The following is a 17,158-nucleotide window of genomic DNA, read 5'->3' as shown; positions in this document are numbered from 1 at the left end:
CTGATGACATACCGGATCCCCTAAATATTGTATGGGCCCATCTCCCACTTTGAAATAGCTGCTTGCGTCAGCTGTACGCCATCAACCTCCCCTCAACACACACAGTTGGATGGTGCATGTCTGTCATTTAGAACTCACTTTTATTCTTGGTGATGCAACAAAGAGGAGGCAGTCACTTTGTTCTACACAGCAGTGGTCTAACACTCTGTGTCTAACACTCTGTGTCTAACACTCTGTGTCTAACACTCTGTGTCTAACACTCTGTGTCTAACACTCTGTGTCTAACACTCTGTGTCTAACACTCTGTGTCTAACACTCTGTGTCTAACACTCTGTGTCTAACACTCTGTGTCTAACACTCTGTGTCTAACACTCTGTGTCTAACACTCTGTGTCTAACACTCTGTGTCTAACACTCTGTGTCTAACACTCTGTGTCTAACACTCTGTGTCTAACACTCTGTGTCTAACACTCTGTGTCTAACACTCTGTGTCTAACACTCTGTGTCTAACACTCTGTGTCTAACACTCTGTGTCTAACACTCTGTGTCTAACACTCTGTGTCTAACACTCTGTCTCAGCGTGTTCTATTCATTTAAAGCTCCATTAAGATCCCTCCTCTCCCAACACTGGTCAATTAAGACATTAACAAGGGCTGATTGCTGAGGGAAATGACTCGGAGGAAGGAATCTGATGGGAAACTTCCTAGTTGTCAAAGTTAGGAAAGCCATGCCAATCGGAAATGACTTTAACTAACCATTAGCAATGAAAGTAAACATTGTTTCACCCCCCCCCCCCCATATGACGTAATGCAAATAGACATAATGTGAATCAAAGTAAACTGATGACTGTCACACTGACTAACATGGGTTCCCACAGGTGATACTGACTAACCACGGAACACAATTCCTGACTTCCCTCCCATCACAAATACTCTGTCAGACGGATTCATTCACTTCTATTCTTCTAAGTTAAGTGGATTTGATTGGAGGCTTACCTGGTCCCAGTCTATACTGCGGAAAAACGTGTGCGACTTGATGTCAGAGAAGCCCGTTTGGACCTGGCAACCCAGCCGCTCTTTGGGGTCCTGTTAGGTGGAGAGAAACGAGTAGAATCAAGAGTTGGCATGCTCAATGCAATAGTCCATAAACAAACAAAGTGAAAATGAATTACAGAAAATCTATATCTGCCGCCAGTCATTCAAGCATATGTGGCACCAATTACAGCAATGTGATCTTGGTCGAATGTAGAGGTGTAATGTTTAATCAAATTAAACAAAGTTCAGTCAGTATTTCCCTCAAACAAACTCTTACACAATTCCTTCACCCTTGAAAAATCCCAAAACAAGGTGATTATCAAAATGCCACCAATGAAAAACACACTAACTCCTGCCAACAATTCACAGATCAACGATTCTATTAACAGTTTAACCCAATAGAGTTACTTTATATTTATCTACTACTATTTTAGATTATTGTCACACACTTCAAAATGAGCAGACCAAGGAGCAGCGTACATTGAGTTCCACATCTTTTTAATACAAAGTGAAACTAGAAACAAAGAACATGAAGCTGTAGTACACTAACACACACAATATCCCACAAAGCAGGTGGGAGATAGGGCTTCCTAAATATGATCCCCAATTAGAGGCAACGATTACCAGCTGCCTCTAATTGGGAACCATACAAAACCACCAACATAGAAATACACATTCTAGAATACCCTAGTCACACCCTGACCTAAACCACTATGGAGAATCCAAGGGCTCTCTATGGTCAGGGCGTGACAATTACTCTGTGGAAATGTAATCCAGAGCAGTACTTTTTTGTTACAGTTGAAGTCGGAAGTTTACATACACTTCGTTTGGAGTCATTAAAACTCATTTTTCAACCACTCCACAAATTTCTTGTTAACAACCAATAGTTTTAGCAAGTCGGTTAGGAAATCTACTTTGTGCATGACACAAGTAATTTTTCCAACAATTGTTTACAGACAGATTATTTCACTTAGAATTCACTGTATCACAACTCCAGTGGGTCAGAAGTTTACATACACTAAGTTGACTGTGCCTTTAAACAGCTTGGAAAATTCCAGAAAATGATGTCATGGCTTTAGAAGCTTCTAATAGGCTAATTGACATCATTTGAGTCAATTGGAGGTGTACCTGTGGATGTATTTCAAGGCCTACCTTCAAACTCAGTGCCACTTTGCTTGAAATCTTGGGTAAATTAAAAGAAATCATCCAAGACCTCAGAAAAAAAAATTGTAGACCAATATACAAATGCCTGAAGGTACCACGCTCATCTGTACAAACAACAGTATGCAATTTTTTATACGTGACCCTAAGCATGATGGGACGTTAATTGCCTAATTAATTCAGGAACCACACCTGTGTGGAAGCACCTGCTTCAATATAATTTGTATCCCTCGTTTACTTAAGTGTTACCATTATTTTGTCAGTTACCTGGAGGTTTCCCTGAGAGTTGTGCAAGGTTGGTAGAACCTTTTTCAAAATGATTCACAGCTGTGATGGCCACCGTGTATTAACTCTGGGGTGTGAAAACATACGCAATCAATCCATCCTCATTTTGTATTTCTTAGTCACTGAAAATGGGGAGTAGGTTGTGTAGATCGGCAGAAAAAGGAAAAAAAAAGTGATCCCTTTTTAGATTTAATTGTACGGCAGCAAAATGTGAAGACTGTGCAAGGGGTGTGTAGACTTTCACTAGTGACCGTTGTACGTTTGGGCAAACCAATTCCCTCAGCTGACTTCAACAGTGGGACGGTGTTCTTTTTCATCAGTGCCATTATTTTATTATTAGCACCCTAAATAGCAGAGGCTTAATGCGTGTGATGAGCTGCAAGGCCAGTCACACATTAATATACTGTCTTACTAATAGCCATGCATATCGGGGATGATACACTCGCACACGTGTAGGAACAAATACACTTGTAAGTAACTGTAGTGGATGTGAAACTCGGCCATAGCACAACACACAAAGAAAACATGTGAAAGCACACACGCGCACACACAAACTCGCTGTCTCTCAGCCAAATGGGTAAGGCCTTCACAGAGTGGCTGTCATGTTGCTGTCCTAATGTGGTCTTGGCCACGTTCCTACACAAGCTGATTTCACTGAGCACTGCAAAGAGACAGGGAGAGGGGGGAGAGGGAGGAGAGAGGGAGACACCTGATTGGCCGCATTGGGCTTACACTTCAGCGTTCTTCTCTCACCTTGTTTAAAAAACCCTTCAGCACGCTGGCGGCCTTCACCGACAGAGACCTTGGGATGCGAATGGGCTTCTCCAGGATAACTGTTTGGAGAGGACAGAGAAAAAGAATGATTGAGAAAGAGAGAGAGAGAGGGAAAGACAATCCTGCGAAGGGAGGGAGGCAAACAATTGGTGATTCACCATTCGGCCTGCATGTGGGTCCCAGTGCCTGCTGCTTACGAGCGAGTGGGCGGAAGGGGGTGGATGAGAGAAGAGGAGGAGAAGGAAGGATGAGGGGGCTCTGTTCTGTGACTGCGTCAGTCGTGTGCAGCCTTGAGACTAATTGCACTCACGACATCGGAACAACAGCCTGGACATTAAGAACAGATCCTGTAGTACAGCACGTTCGGTTCTTTTGCGGCAGGAAACAGTTTGGTAGTATTGTGTAGCGCCCCATCTTGTGTTGGTTAGTTGGACTCACTGTCACTCTGGGTATGTCCCAATAATATCCCCTTCCTCCTGAGGTGTGCACATGTTCATTCCTCCCCACATTTAAAAGCATCGGATTGGTGAAGGCACGGGCTAGATGACGTTTCTTAAACCAGTCATTTCCTGTTACATCCATAAAGGCAAGTGAACAAGTGCGTACTTCGGGAGAAAGGAGAGGTTATTGGGACGCGCTCTGTCGGGTTAAGTCAATCCTTGATTGACCTCAAATCCCCTCTCCGCCAGCAACACAACAGAACAGATAGATATTTCTGATTTCTCATCAACAAACATTGCATGTCTAGGAGCAGACGAGGCGGACGCAAAGCCTCTCTGATGAACAGATTACAGACAGAAGAGCAGTGTTGTTTATCCTCTTCTTCCTAAATGCCCCCAGCCGGCCGGCCCGCTCTGTTCTGTTTGTTTACACCGAGTCCTAATGGAATGTTAACTGGATCAGTCTCTGGCTGCATCTCAAATGGCTCTGTTCAAACGTAGCGCACTATGTCGGGAATAGAGTGCCATTTGGGATGCAACCTCTGTGATGGGGGTTTAGGGTTAAGGAGCTTGGCCTAGGGCCAGGGTTAGGAACACTGATGGTGACATGTGTCTAGTGGTCGCCAGAAGGAAGGGTTGGGGAGTGGTATAGTATGGCAGAGCGTAGCACGGTATAGACGGAAAGGCAAGCAGACCGAAGGAAAAGGCAGACAGACAGACAAGCGGACAGACTGACAGTTAGTACATGACATTCTCATTTGGTTACAACCTAATTGCCGTGGAACTTTGGATATCACCATGCCAACTCCGAACTCTGTCTGCATGTCTATGGTTCTGTGGTCTGGCATGTGTGCCAGGGTTTCCCAGGGTGAGGTTGGCACAGGTCAGGCTTGTGGCATAAGGCTAGCCCACCCCTACAGAGAGAGGGGCTGGTTTCCGCTAGCGAGGTGGCATCAAGGAGACATGCTGCTTGCCCTGTGGGGGCATGAGGAGGACCAAAAGGCTGGCAGATGCCCGTTCCAATGCCCATGCCCAGACTGCCATGGGTGGGCATGGTGGAGAGAGACTGGGGGGAGGTATGGAGGAATGTTCGCTACAGCGAGGTATGGGGGGATGTAGCACATACAAATGTAATTACTGGAACGGACATCCCATTCAATCAATTCTATTTCTATGGTATAATACATATGTCATACAAGAGGCAATTGTCTCTCTAGCGGTCTTGCCTTTCCAGATAGCTCTAGCTGTCCAAATGTCTCATACTTATTTTTAGTGTACAAATCTTCATCGGTTTTAACACAAAATACATAACATATTGAGTGACATGTGATGTGTTTGTGTGCTGTCTGATAGGGTTTTGGAGCACCAAAAGAGACATTTTGAGATATAAACAGTTAGACATATATAGGAATATGAAGTACTACTATCCTGGATAATCATGCCCTTGAGTGGAGGAGTGAGTAGCCAAGGTGTGGAGAGCATTTGTTTTTGACACAAAATGGCCACCATGCATCAAACCCGGTGGCTGCTACACATTGCGTAATAGTAGTGGATGTCACACTTAACAATGTCAAGCACTTTGAGACATTAGTTGTGTTCAAATACTCATGCTAACCGTACTATTTGTGACGTGAATTGAGAATACAGTATGCTTATTGGTCATAGTATGGATATAGTTAATATGCCAAATGTTCCCGGTAGTTGTACTAAATTCGCCAAAATATAAAGTATACACGCAGAGGACACTATTTCTGTACTTTAGGGCCCATAATGCAATTCTTCAGGAAATGGGTGTGGCTTCACATTGTTTCAAGTTTTGAAGAAAATATGCAGTCGAAGTCCAACGAGAGCGGATACAAATTCACTGCTTTAACTAATTATGAGGAATGTTAAGAAAATGTTGAGCAATGTAATAAAGTAATGACTTTTCAAATAAGTTACCTTACATGTTATATTGGCTGACAATTTGTTAGCTATGCTGTCCTTACGAACCACATATCCTATCATTACAGCAGTAATATTACTGCTTGCCAGTATATTAACTATCGGCTATCTAACTAACTACCCAACGTTTATTGACTTGGTTATTCCAGTCATTCTTAGCTTAGCTAAATGGTATAGTCGTTGTGCGTTCTCAATGGATATTCGGGTGCTTTCGTAAATTCGCTCTGGCTATTTACTCCGATTTCAGAGCACTCTCGTCCGAGTGTACCAGATCATAGAATAATGAATTTACGAGCACTCAACACCCGTTGAAAATGTCCGGTGTCAGTAAACGTCGGCAAAAAAGCGTAATTAAATTGTTGCCAGCAGCACAGTTACAGTCACCAAAGCTCTGGATAGCAAGAAAACTGCCTAACCAGCTCTGCTAGGGTGAGTAAAAGGGTCAGAGTAGTCTCATTTCTGTCTAGTTAGCTTGGGTGCTTGACTGCCGTTGTAAGGTCAGAACGCTCAAATAAACCCTACTCCTTGGCCCGAGCGTCCAGTGTGAACTCCGAGAGCGAAACGCTCTGAATTTACAAACGGACAATCTGACACTGCTCTGAATTTACGAGCTCACTCTGGCACTCCAGATTGAATTTAAAAACACACCCGAAGTTGTAAAATGTCTAACTAGTCATTTGTTATGCTAACTAGCTAGCAAGAGGTTGCATAGCAACAGCATCAACTTCCGGTAGACAGGCTAACAGCTAGTATGCTCAACTGAAAGCATACGGTTCATTTACAGTATACTAACATTAACTAATAGTATGTAGTATATACTCATTAAGTATGTGTAGTATACAGTATGTTAGTATGGGTATTCGAACACAGCTATTGCTGTTAATCCATATCATACTGTAGTAGAGGGATCTCTCACCTTGGAAGAGGTACTCCTCTGTGTTCATGTCAGGATTGTCGGTGATGATGTCGAAAGGGGACCTCCCGGCCATCATCTCAAACATGAGCACACCTAACGCCCACCAGTCAACACTGAACCCTGGAGAGAGAGACACAGACAACGTCGGCCATCTTGGTTAGATTCAGCAATATTTTGGTAATGACAGATCTGTTCATAATTTTTTTCCACACATATTTTGTATTTAATTGAAGTGGTCGTTTTTTACAATAACTCCTAAATAGCCAATTCCCAGAGCTGAAGTTCTTCCCATTCCCTCCATGTATGTGTTTGTTGATGGAAGGGACCCACCGTAGTCTTCCCCTCTGAGGATCTCGGGGGCTATGTAGTTGGGGGTTCCACAGAATGTACTGGTGGTGTCTCCTGGTCTGATGCCCTCCTGATAGGGGGAAGGAGGGAGAAGGAGGGAGAGAAATGAGGGGTGAGAGAGAAAGTGGTGAAGGGAAGGGGAAAGAGAGAGGGGGGAGTGTGGGAAAGAGTGGAGAAGAGAGAGTAGGGGGAAGGACGAGAGAGCAGAGAAAGACGGAGAGAAAGTAAGAGGGCCAGAGAAAGAGCGTGAGACATTCGACGCCTAGTGTATTGATCCACTTCTACATAATGAATGGGAAGTCAAGTAAGCACCATAGTAGCAGCACTATAACAGTATACAGTAGGTCTGTGCATGGGTCTCACCTTGCACATCCCGTAGTCTGTCAGCTTGATGTGTCCCTCGTGATCCAAGAGAACGTTGTCCAGTTTCAAATCTCGGTAGAGGATTCCCTTTTCGTGCAGGAAATTCAGAGCGATACAAATTTCAGCAGCATAGAATCTGAAAGAAAAGAAGATTCATTCAGGCATGCTTATCCTCGTTCAGAGAATTCCCGGCACCCAGACTCGGTGACACAGTTTGTCCAACTTACAGTTCTATTCTGACCTTCGCACAACGTAGAAAACATCCTGAAGCCCACATATAGTATATGGCATTATGTATATTATACAGGAAGGAGTTTCTAATGAATAGGTGATTTCTTTTCAATATTTACATTGTCCACCTCACAATTGGCATAGTGAGACGTGGTGGGCTAAATGCTCGTGATTTCACTACCTCTGGTATGCTTTCCTGGCAAATTTAATATTGCCTATCATATTGGGACACTAATACGGCCTATTCATCTTCAAAATAAATGGATAAGTTTAGAGGAAGTGGCAGAGAGACATGATTGAGGGTTCTATCCATATGCTGTTGAAGTATCAGAAGAGCAGGAGGATGTTGGTTGTTTACCTTGCGTGTTCTTCTGGTAGTTTCCGTTGCCGTTGCATATGAAACATCAGATCCCCTCCGTTGACGTACTCGATCACGAGAAATAACCTACAATCAGAAGAAATGGGAGAGGAGAAGACATTGGTAAACAATCAGTCTTGGAGAGTGTTTGGAGTTTGAATGCAGCCTGAGTGGCCCTCTTACCAAGATTGCCATTTTCCAAAACAATAGCTAGTATTATCATTGGCCAACTGAAGGCTGCATGTCAAATTGAATGCCCATTATCTGACTAAATACGATTTTAAAGTTCTTCGTTAAAAAAAACATTGTTTTACTTTGGTGAACATTTGTGACAAAAGACTGGGTAATAATGGCCAGTGGAACAATTGTAGAGAAATGGATTCATTTCACCTCTATTTAGCCTGGGTAAAAGTCATTCAGAACACATTCTCTGTCTTACCGGCTCTCTGTCTGAAAGCAAGAGTGAAGGCCCACTAAGAACGGATTGGTAGACGCCTGCTCAAACACGTGCTTCTCTGTCTGCACCCAGTCAATGTCCTGTAAGGGAAACACACAAAGAGCGAGACAGAGAGAAAGACAAAACATTAGCAACAACTTTGTCTTATCCATAATCATCGTAGACAATTTTTTATTTTTTTTGCTAAACAAACAAACAGACCGAGATGCATGATGCCATGTATGACAGTCTTTGTAAACATACTGTATACATGTATTTTACATCTATGTGCTTTCAACTCAGTTCCCCAGAGGAAAAAGTAGTGGAACATTACCACACAAAGCAGCCATTTTCTTTTCTCATTGCATGGTACAATACAAGGAGGTTCTCTTATCTAAGCCACTTTTTATTCAACCCAATGGATTTCTACTCTATTGGTATTAACCCTTTAGATTAGACTACCTTTAATAAACAAGGAAAGGCAGAGTAAATGTACTAGTAAATTGATCCAAGTTAGATCACGACATAGGTAGGTGTCACCCTAATGATGACCCAAACTGTCTTCTTTCAGATAAAAATAGAAGGCATAACACTTAAGTAATGGAAAATACAGTCTGGTCCATAAGTATTGGAATCCTTGATAAAGATGAGAAAAAAAGACTGTAGAAAATATATAATACAAATACTGAGCTATATTGTAAGCTCCAAAATGTTCGGAAATTATATATTTTTATACTAATACTCAGAGAAAGTACAAAAAAAATGTAAAAGATGGGGGTCAAAATGATTGGCAACCCTGTTTCCAATACTCTAGCACCCTCCCCTTGCGAGGATAGCGACTGAGCATTTTTCAAAAATTTTATATGAGAACACGTTGGGAGGAGTCTTACACCATTCCTCCATACAGAATATTTCCAGATCCTTGATATCCTTCGTTTGCACTTTTGGACTGCCCTCTTCAATTCAGAGATGGCCATTGCAAAATTATGATTTTGTGGCCAATTAATCATTTCTTTGTAGATTTTGATGTGTGTGTGTGCTTGGGGTAATTGTCTTGCTAGAATATCCACTTGTGGCCAAGTGCCATCCTCCTGGCAGAGGCAATGAATTAAGGACCTGACTGTACATGGAAAATATGGGATAAATAAGTATCTCAAAGACAAACAAATGAAGAAATATACACATTTCAGTGTCTACATGGTACATCATTCATTTGTAGTTATTATTAAATAGTACTACTGGACTATGATCTAATGCAGAGGGGAAACCAAGAGGGACAATCCCAAATAAAAGCACTAGTTAGAGAAAGAGGCCCTCATATGTTCTCTTACTCTGACAAATGAAGGAGTAAAAATAGGCAAACGACACATGCATAAACATCACACTAAACACTGCATTTAAAGGAAACCATTTCCAACCCCATAATGACCACCTAGATGTAACGTGTAAAATGAGGAGCTCCACTCTAAGCTTCACAAACAACTCAGTAACCTGTTGTAGTGTAGACTAAGTCATACCCTATGCACAATAAATTCTCTCTCTCACACAAACACACGCACGCGCACACACAGACATCTTTACAAAAAGCTTTAGAAATCAGAGCACTTTAATTTCCGAGCCCAAGCCAGAGTCGACAGACAGTGAGCAGATTACAGAACTCTGCCTGCGATTGCGCCAGGAAGACAAACATCTGTTGCTTTTTCCAGGCCGTGACCTTTTACTCCTTCTGACTAAAGTCTTTGAATGGGTGCGTCTCTGCACTCTCTATCTGCACTCTCTATCCATCTCTATGACTTTATGCCTGTTGTTACAAACCGCCAATCTACTCATACAAATGGACAATGAAATAATTCACTAATATAAAATGGAGAGAGCCCTCAGTGGTTCTGGCATCGTCACAGAAGCGATCAATAGCAATTGTTGATCAGAGGTGTGCCCATCTATCCATCTCTATGGATCAATGGCAAAGATAAGAGGTTTGCCCTCTAGGTCATACTGTATATCTATAGGAATAGCAACCTGTCTGGCTTTAGCTGGGCGGATATTGGCTGCCCTGAGAGGGACAGAGACAGGATGCCAAGCTGAGGGGCTGACCAGGCTAAACCGAGGCTAGATACCCATTCAGTTCGTCATTAGGCCTCAAACATGGCCAGGACAGACCCCTTTAACATGTAAACACTCCCCTTGGTCTTTCTGGAGTCGCAATTCAACGGCTCAGACACGAGACGTATGTGGAAGGGTCTACAGGAAATCACGGACTACAAAAAGAAAACCAGCCACTTCACGGACACCGATGTCATGCTTCCAGACAAACTAAACACTTTCTTTGCCCGCTTTGAGGATAATACAGTGCCAAAGTCGCGGCCCGCTAAGAAGGACTGCGCCCCCTACCTTCTCCTTCTCTGTGGCCGATGTGAGTAAAACATTTAAACGTGTTTACCCTCGCAAGGCTGCAGGCCCAGACGGCATCCCTAGCCGCGTCCTCAGAGCATGCGCAGACCAGCTGGCTGTTTAAGGACATATTTAATCACTCTCTATCCCAGTCTGTTGTCCCCACATGCTTCAAGATGGCTACCATTGTTCCTGTACCCAAGAAGGCAACTGAACTAAACGACTACCGCCCCGTAGCACTCACTTCTGTCATCATCATCAGGTCCACAGACGACGCAATTGCCATCACACTGCCCTATCCCATCTGGACAAAAGGAATACCCATGTAAGAATGCTGTTCATTGACTACAGCTCATCATTCAACACCATAGTACCCTCCAAGCTCATCATCAAGCTGGAGGCCCTGGGTCTCAACCCCGCCCTGTGCAATTGGGTCCTGGACTTTCTGACGGGCCGCCCCCAGGTGGTGAAGGGTGCGTGCCCACAAGAGTGCGTGCTCAGCTCCCTCCTGTACTCCCTGTTCACCCACGACTGCGTGGCCATTCACGCCTCCAACAAAATCATCAAGTTTGCAGACGACACAACAGTAGTAGGCTTGAGTACCAACAATGACGAGACAGCCTACAGGGAGGAGGTGAGGACACTCAGAGTGTGGTGTCAGGAAAACAACCTCTCACCCAACGTCAACAAAACAAAGGAGATGATCGTGGACTTCAGGAAACAGCAGAGGGAGCACCCCCCTATCCACATCGATGGGACAGTAGTGGAGAATGTGGAAAGTTCCACAGACAAACTGAAATGGACCACCTACACAGACAGCATGGTGAAGAAGGCGCAGCAGCGCCTCTTCAACCTCAGGAGGCAGAAGAAATTTGGCTTGTCACCAAAAACACTCACAAACCTTTACAGATGCACAATCAAGAGCATCCTGTCGGGCTGTATCACAGCCTGGTACGGCAACTGCACCGCCCTCAACCGCAAGGCTCTCCAGAGGGTAATGCAGTCTGCACAACGCATCACCGGGGGCAAACTACCTGCTCTCCATCACACCTACAGCACCCGATGTCACAGGAAGGCCATAAAGATCATCAAGGACAACAACCACCCGAGACACTGCCTGTTCACACTGCTACCATCCAGAAGGCGAGGTCAGTACAGGTGCATCAAAGCTGGGACTGAGAGACTGAAAAACAGCTTCTATCTCAAGGCCATCAGACTGCTAAACAGCAATCACTAACTCAGAGAGGGTGCTGCCTACACTGAGACCCAATCACTGGCCACTTTAATAAATGGATCACTAGTCACTTTAAATAATGCCACTTTAATAATGTTTACATATCTTACTTCACTCATATCACATGTGTATACTGTACTCTATACCATCTACTGCATCTTGCCTATGCCGCTTGGCATCGCTCATCCACGTACTTATATATACATATTCTCATTCACCCCTTTAGATTTGTGTGTATTAGGTTGTTGGGAAATTGTTAGATTACTTGTTAGATATTACTGCACTGTCGGAACTAGAAGCACAAGCATTTCGCTACACTCGCATTAACATCTGTATGTGACCAATAAAATGTGATTTGATTTGATTTCTGTCTCTCATCCCCTGAAATTGACTTCTGGGTATAGTTTTGTTTGGCTAGGCATGGTGTTGTATTGCCAGTGGTGCTGAAGGAAGAGTGTTGCTGTGGCCAATGATGCTGTTCTTAAGAGCTGATCAGAGTTCAGTTGTGAAGCTTTTAACCTTTGGATAGATAGCTGATCCTAGATCTTGAAGGCAACTTGTGCTTCAGACTAGCATAGTGAATCCTATGATAACCTCAACCTTCTACAATAGCCAAAAATAATGCATTTATTTAATTAAAGTAATGGACAATTAATAATGGCTGTCCAACCCTCTTCCTCCATTCCGTGTTCTCTCACGATACAGATGGATTCAATCTTTATCTTACGCATAACATCACAAATTCCTATTGGTCAATTTGACTTCATTAGTAGTAATAGAGGCGTAAGTCTCTTTCTGCTGACACCTTTGATATCAGGCTTTACTAAATGAATTAATAATTAACCACTTAGGCAAGAGAGAAATAACTTGTTACCTAAACTGTAATGCAGTCCTACCTAGAGTGGACTGAGGATTAAAAACCTTAGAGATCTCTATAGTCTACAGACATTTCCATTTAAATAGGGTGTTCCACAAGAATCCATGGCTCTATCTCGAATCGTCTTTCCGCCACTCCTTGTATCCTATCTCCTCGTCTCTTCAACCGTATAGGAGAAGAAGGTCCTTATCCATTGGATGAGAAGGTCAGAGGGAAGGGACCTCTCACCTTCTGTAAGATTTCTGTAAGTCTTTAGCTGACACTAGGATTCTTCTTAACCTCATTGAGCATTCTGCGCTGTGCTCTTGCAGTCATCTTTACAGGACGGCCACTCCTAGGGAGAGTAGCAACAGTGCTGAAATTTTGTCTTAACGTTGACTGACTTTTAGAGATACTTTTGTAACCCTTTCCAGCTTCATGCAAGGCAACAATTCTTAATCTTAGGTCTTCTGAGATCTCTTTTGTTCGAAATTTTGTGAGTGTTTATGGGGCAGGGCAGCTCTAACCAAAATCTCCAATCTCGTCTCATTGCTTCGACTCCTGACTCCAATTAGCTTTTGGAGAAGTCATTAGCCCAGGGGTTCACATACTGTTTCCAATCTACAATGTGAATGCTTAAATGATGTATTCAATATAGACAAGGAAAATACAATAATTTGTGTGTTATTAGTTTAAGAACACTGTATTTGTCTATTGTTGTGACTTCGATGGAGATCAGATCAAATTTTATGTAAAATTTATGCAGAAATCCAGGTAATTTCAAAGGCTTCACATGCATTTATACATGTATATAATCTATAATATACGGTGTGATATCCACTAAAAACATTGGAAGATATCTATAAAGAGAGATCTATAAAGCTCTGAACGGCCATACTATGTAAGATAAACAGGGAGCGGGAGAAATGTAACCACTTTAAAAGTTAAAATATAGATGTATAATCCCGGATTGCCCCTTTAACAGTATGTTGAGTGGCAATAGAAGGAACGGTCCTTTCCACGTGGGTCATTTTGGCAATGTTGTTATGTCCATCTCTTAGTTGTCCATTGAAACGTGAAGAACTCAGAGCTCAAATAGCTAATTACAAATGATTACATTACTATCATCAGAGGACAATCAATCCAAAATGTCTATCCTCTCCCTCTGTAGTAGTTCTGTCATTAATCTGGTGTGCTATGTCTAATATTAACACCATAGCTCCACCTAGAGGTGGAAACTATAACATCTCTCAATTACTCTCGTCTCTATCTTTCTCTCTTCCTTACCCTCCTTGTATATCTTCCCTCTCTACTCCTTACCTCTTTTCCCCCTCATTTCATCTCCTCATCTTCCTATCCTTTCATATCGCACCATTTGAGGCACCATTTCCTCCTTACTTTAATGACTTCTTTCACCCTGTCTCTCTCCCGTTCATCACCCTTCTGTTTACTCATCCCTACTTCACTCCTCCATCTTTTTTTCTGTTTCCTTTTCCGCCCCAAGATCCTCTCGTCTTCCTATTTCACCACTGCACGTCCATTGACTTTTCCCTGCCTGCTCTACAGATCCATCTCTTTCCCTCCATCCCCCTCCTTCTCCTCCTCCTCCTCCCTCTCACCTCGTCGTCGTGCACCAGTTCCTTCTTGACCACCTTCATGGCGTATATCTGTTCGTTCTTCTTGAGTCGCACCAGCAGCACCTTAGCGTAGCTGCCACGGCCGATCACCCGGATCAGGTCGAAGTCCCCCAAGCCCAGCGTCAGCCCTTGGGAGATCTTGATGCCTTCGATCCCATCCACCACCGCTTTGATATCCTGTAAAGGAGGTTTGGATGGGAGAGAAACATTATGAAAGAGACATACAGTGAGCTCAAAAGTATTTGGCCAGTGATCATGTTGTTGTTGTTTTGGCTCTGTATTCCAGCACTTTGGTTTTGAAATGATACAATGACTATAAACTTAAAGTGCAGACTGTCAGCTTTCATTTGAGGGTATTTTCATCCATATTGGGTGAACTGTTTAGAAATTACAACATGTTTGTAATGAAATACAAATACCAAAAGTATTTCATTTATGTATATTAAAGTAGTAAAAAGTGAAGTATTTGGTATACCTAGCACGTAATGATAACATCAAGCTTGTGACTCTACGCACTTGTTGGATGCATTTGTTGTTTCGGTTATGTTTCAGATTATTTTGTGCCCAATAGAAATGAATGGTAAATAACGTATTGTGTCATTTTGGAGACACTTAATGTAAATAAGAATAGAAAATGTTTCTAAACACTTCTACATTTAAATAAAATGCTAACCTCCCCTGTTATTGTAATAGTGAGAGGTTAGCATGTCTTGGGAGTATGATATTTATGTGTTTAGCTTTCTCACTCATCATTATTCACGATTCATTCAGGACTATCCGTAATCACGGAAGCATCCACGTTAATGTAAAAGTGTTGAGAAACATTCTATTCTTATTTTCAATAAAAGTGACTCCAAAATGAAACAAGACATTATTTACCATTCATTTCTATTGGGCACAAAATAATCTGAAACACGACCAAAACAAACAGCAAATGCATCTAACAAGTTTGTAGAGTCACAAGCTTGATGTTATCATTGCATGCTAGGAATATGGGACCAAAACAACAAAAATGTGTCACTGTGCCAATACTCGTGGCGCTCACTGTAGATAACAGTACACTGTTTGAAAGCTCCTGCAGTGTATTTAGTGTAGCGTTTCGACCCAAAGGTTTCCGTTGGTCATAGGTGGAGATAGATCGAGCTAGTGTCATGCACATGTTGATATGATAAGCATATTTATTATAAGAATGCATGATTTACTGTGTCTGAATAAACTCACCTCTGAGTCCTCTTCAACTTTGTCCATCTTGCAATTGTGTGGTAGGAAAGGTACTGAAGGCAAGAGAGAAATAACTTGTTACCTAAACTGTAATGCAGTCCTACCTAGAGTGGACTGAGGATTAAAAACCTTAGAGATCTCTATAGCCTACAGACATTTCCATTTAAATAGGGTGTTCCACAAGAATCCATGGCTCTATCTCGAATCGTCTTTCCGCCACTCCTTGTATCCTATCGCCTCGTCTCGTCAACCGTATTGGAGAAGAAGGTCCTTATCCATTGGATGAGAAGGTCAGAGGGAAGGGACCTCTCACCTTCTCATCCAGTGGGTTTTGAGAATGAGGCAAGGGGAGAGGACGTGAGGAATCAAGGAAATGCAATTGAGATTCCCCCATTGACTACTTCTCAATGAATCTTTCCTTGATTTCTTGCCTCCTCTCAAGGGAGCATTGTGGGACGTATAGTTCACCCCTGTGACCAGCAGAGGGCCCAATGCTGTTCAGAGTGAGTTGCAGCTTTTTCCCGCCTCTGGCCAAATATAATTATTATTGTACTATACTGTACTGTACAACTGTCTAGTCTGCTGCTGGATGAGTGACCACCTACTGGATGTTCAACCTTCACCCTAACACTCATAGAGGACCAGTACACAAACAAGGAAGGCCCTGTGCACAGCAGTGCATCTTTTTCAAGGTGCTGCTTCTGGCAGAAACAACTGGGTGTAAAAATCGCACACTTAGAAATATATATTTTTTTCTTATTATTTTACAAATTGTGCTGTGCAGAATAGCACATACAACTTTATGATCAGTCTGTAAACAACAAAGGCATACTGATTCAAACATGCTCTCTCACTGTTTGGGAGAACGTTTCATGCTACTTATTGGTTTTCATTGAATAGTGCCTTTTAAAGCATTTGAAATGAGTATTCACAGAGTGTCTCATTGTAGGAGTGCTGATTTAGGGATCAGTTTTGACTTTTCATAATGAATAAGAAAGATCAGCACTCCTACTCGGGGAAGCTTTTTTGCATACAGGCCCAGACCCAGACCCAATGTATCAAGACCATGAGACCAAGCCTGCATTTCTGTGGTCTTGAGTGGTCTCAAGAGATCTTACTTGACTAATTCACATATTAAAGGGTGAGTACGTAAGAATTTTGTTCATAAATGTACCTAAATGTATATTATATGTAAATAGTTTATGATTAGTGAATGTAGATATTTTGTTAGATACTTCTCCCTAATAGCTGAAAACATGTTTTTTTCAAAGCCATTTTAGCTGTCGCGATAGCTGTCCTGTCTGAACCGATTCACAAATCACGGGAATTTGTTGCACAATGCAGAAGTTGACTCCCTCCGAGGCATGTGTTGCTAGGCAACCCCTATGCATTTGCCAACATAGGCCTGCTCCCTCCCCCTCCGTGGCTAAAGCCAGTGTGAGAAACATGCTAACAAATGTTTGTGCTTTGAAACTAAATAAATACTGCACTCTGACCCACAAAACTGTAAGCAAGGAAAGTGAACTTTAA

General features: G+C 42.6%; 1 protein-coding gene across 4 annotated transcripts in view; it reads right to left on the bottom strand.

Annotated features, from left to right (window-relative positions):
- The window catches only part of prkcz (protein kinase C, zeta), a 151,832-nt gene that overhangs the window by 31,558 nt on the left and 103,116 nt on the right, over nucleotides 1-17,158 (bottom strand). For all 4 annotated transcript variants that reach the window (XM_055930865.1, XM_055930867.1, XM_055930868.1 and 1 more), the window contains 9 exons: nucleotides 15,629-15,681; nucleotides 14,390-14,584; nucleotides 8,293-8,390; nucleotides 7,854-7,940; nucleotides 7,265-7,400; nucleotides 6,884-6,971; nucleotides 6,554-6,673; nucleotides 3,233-3,312; nucleotides 995-1,084 (listed from right to left, as the gene is read on the bottom strand). In XM_055930865.1, the coding sequence (XP_055786840.1) occupies nucleotides 995-1,084; nucleotides 3,233-3,312; nucleotides 6,554-6,673; nucleotides 6,884-6,971; nucleotides 7,265-7,400; nucleotides 7,854-7,940; nucleotides 8,293-8,390; nucleotides 14,390-14,584; nucleotides 15,629-15,681 (947 nt within the window). The remainder of the gene's footprint in view (nucleotides 1-994; nucleotides 1,085-3,232; nucleotides 3,313-6,553; nucleotides 6,674-6,883; nucleotides 6,972-7,264; nucleotides 7,401-7,853; nucleotides 7,941-8,292; nucleotides 8,391-14,389; nucleotides 14,585-15,628; nucleotides 15,682-17,158) is intronic.

This window comes from Salvelinus fontinalis, chromosome 8 (assembly GCF_029448725.1).
Source record: "Salvelinus fontinalis isolate EN_2023a chromosome 8, ASM2944872v1, whole genome shotgun sequence".
Taxonomy (NCBI): Eukaryota; Metazoa; Chordata; class Actinopteri; order Salmoniformes; family Salmonidae; genus Salvelinus; species Salvelinus fontinalis.
The sequence above is the reverse complement of the archived record's forward strand: the minus strand, read 5'-3'. Positions and strand labels throughout refer to the sequence as shown.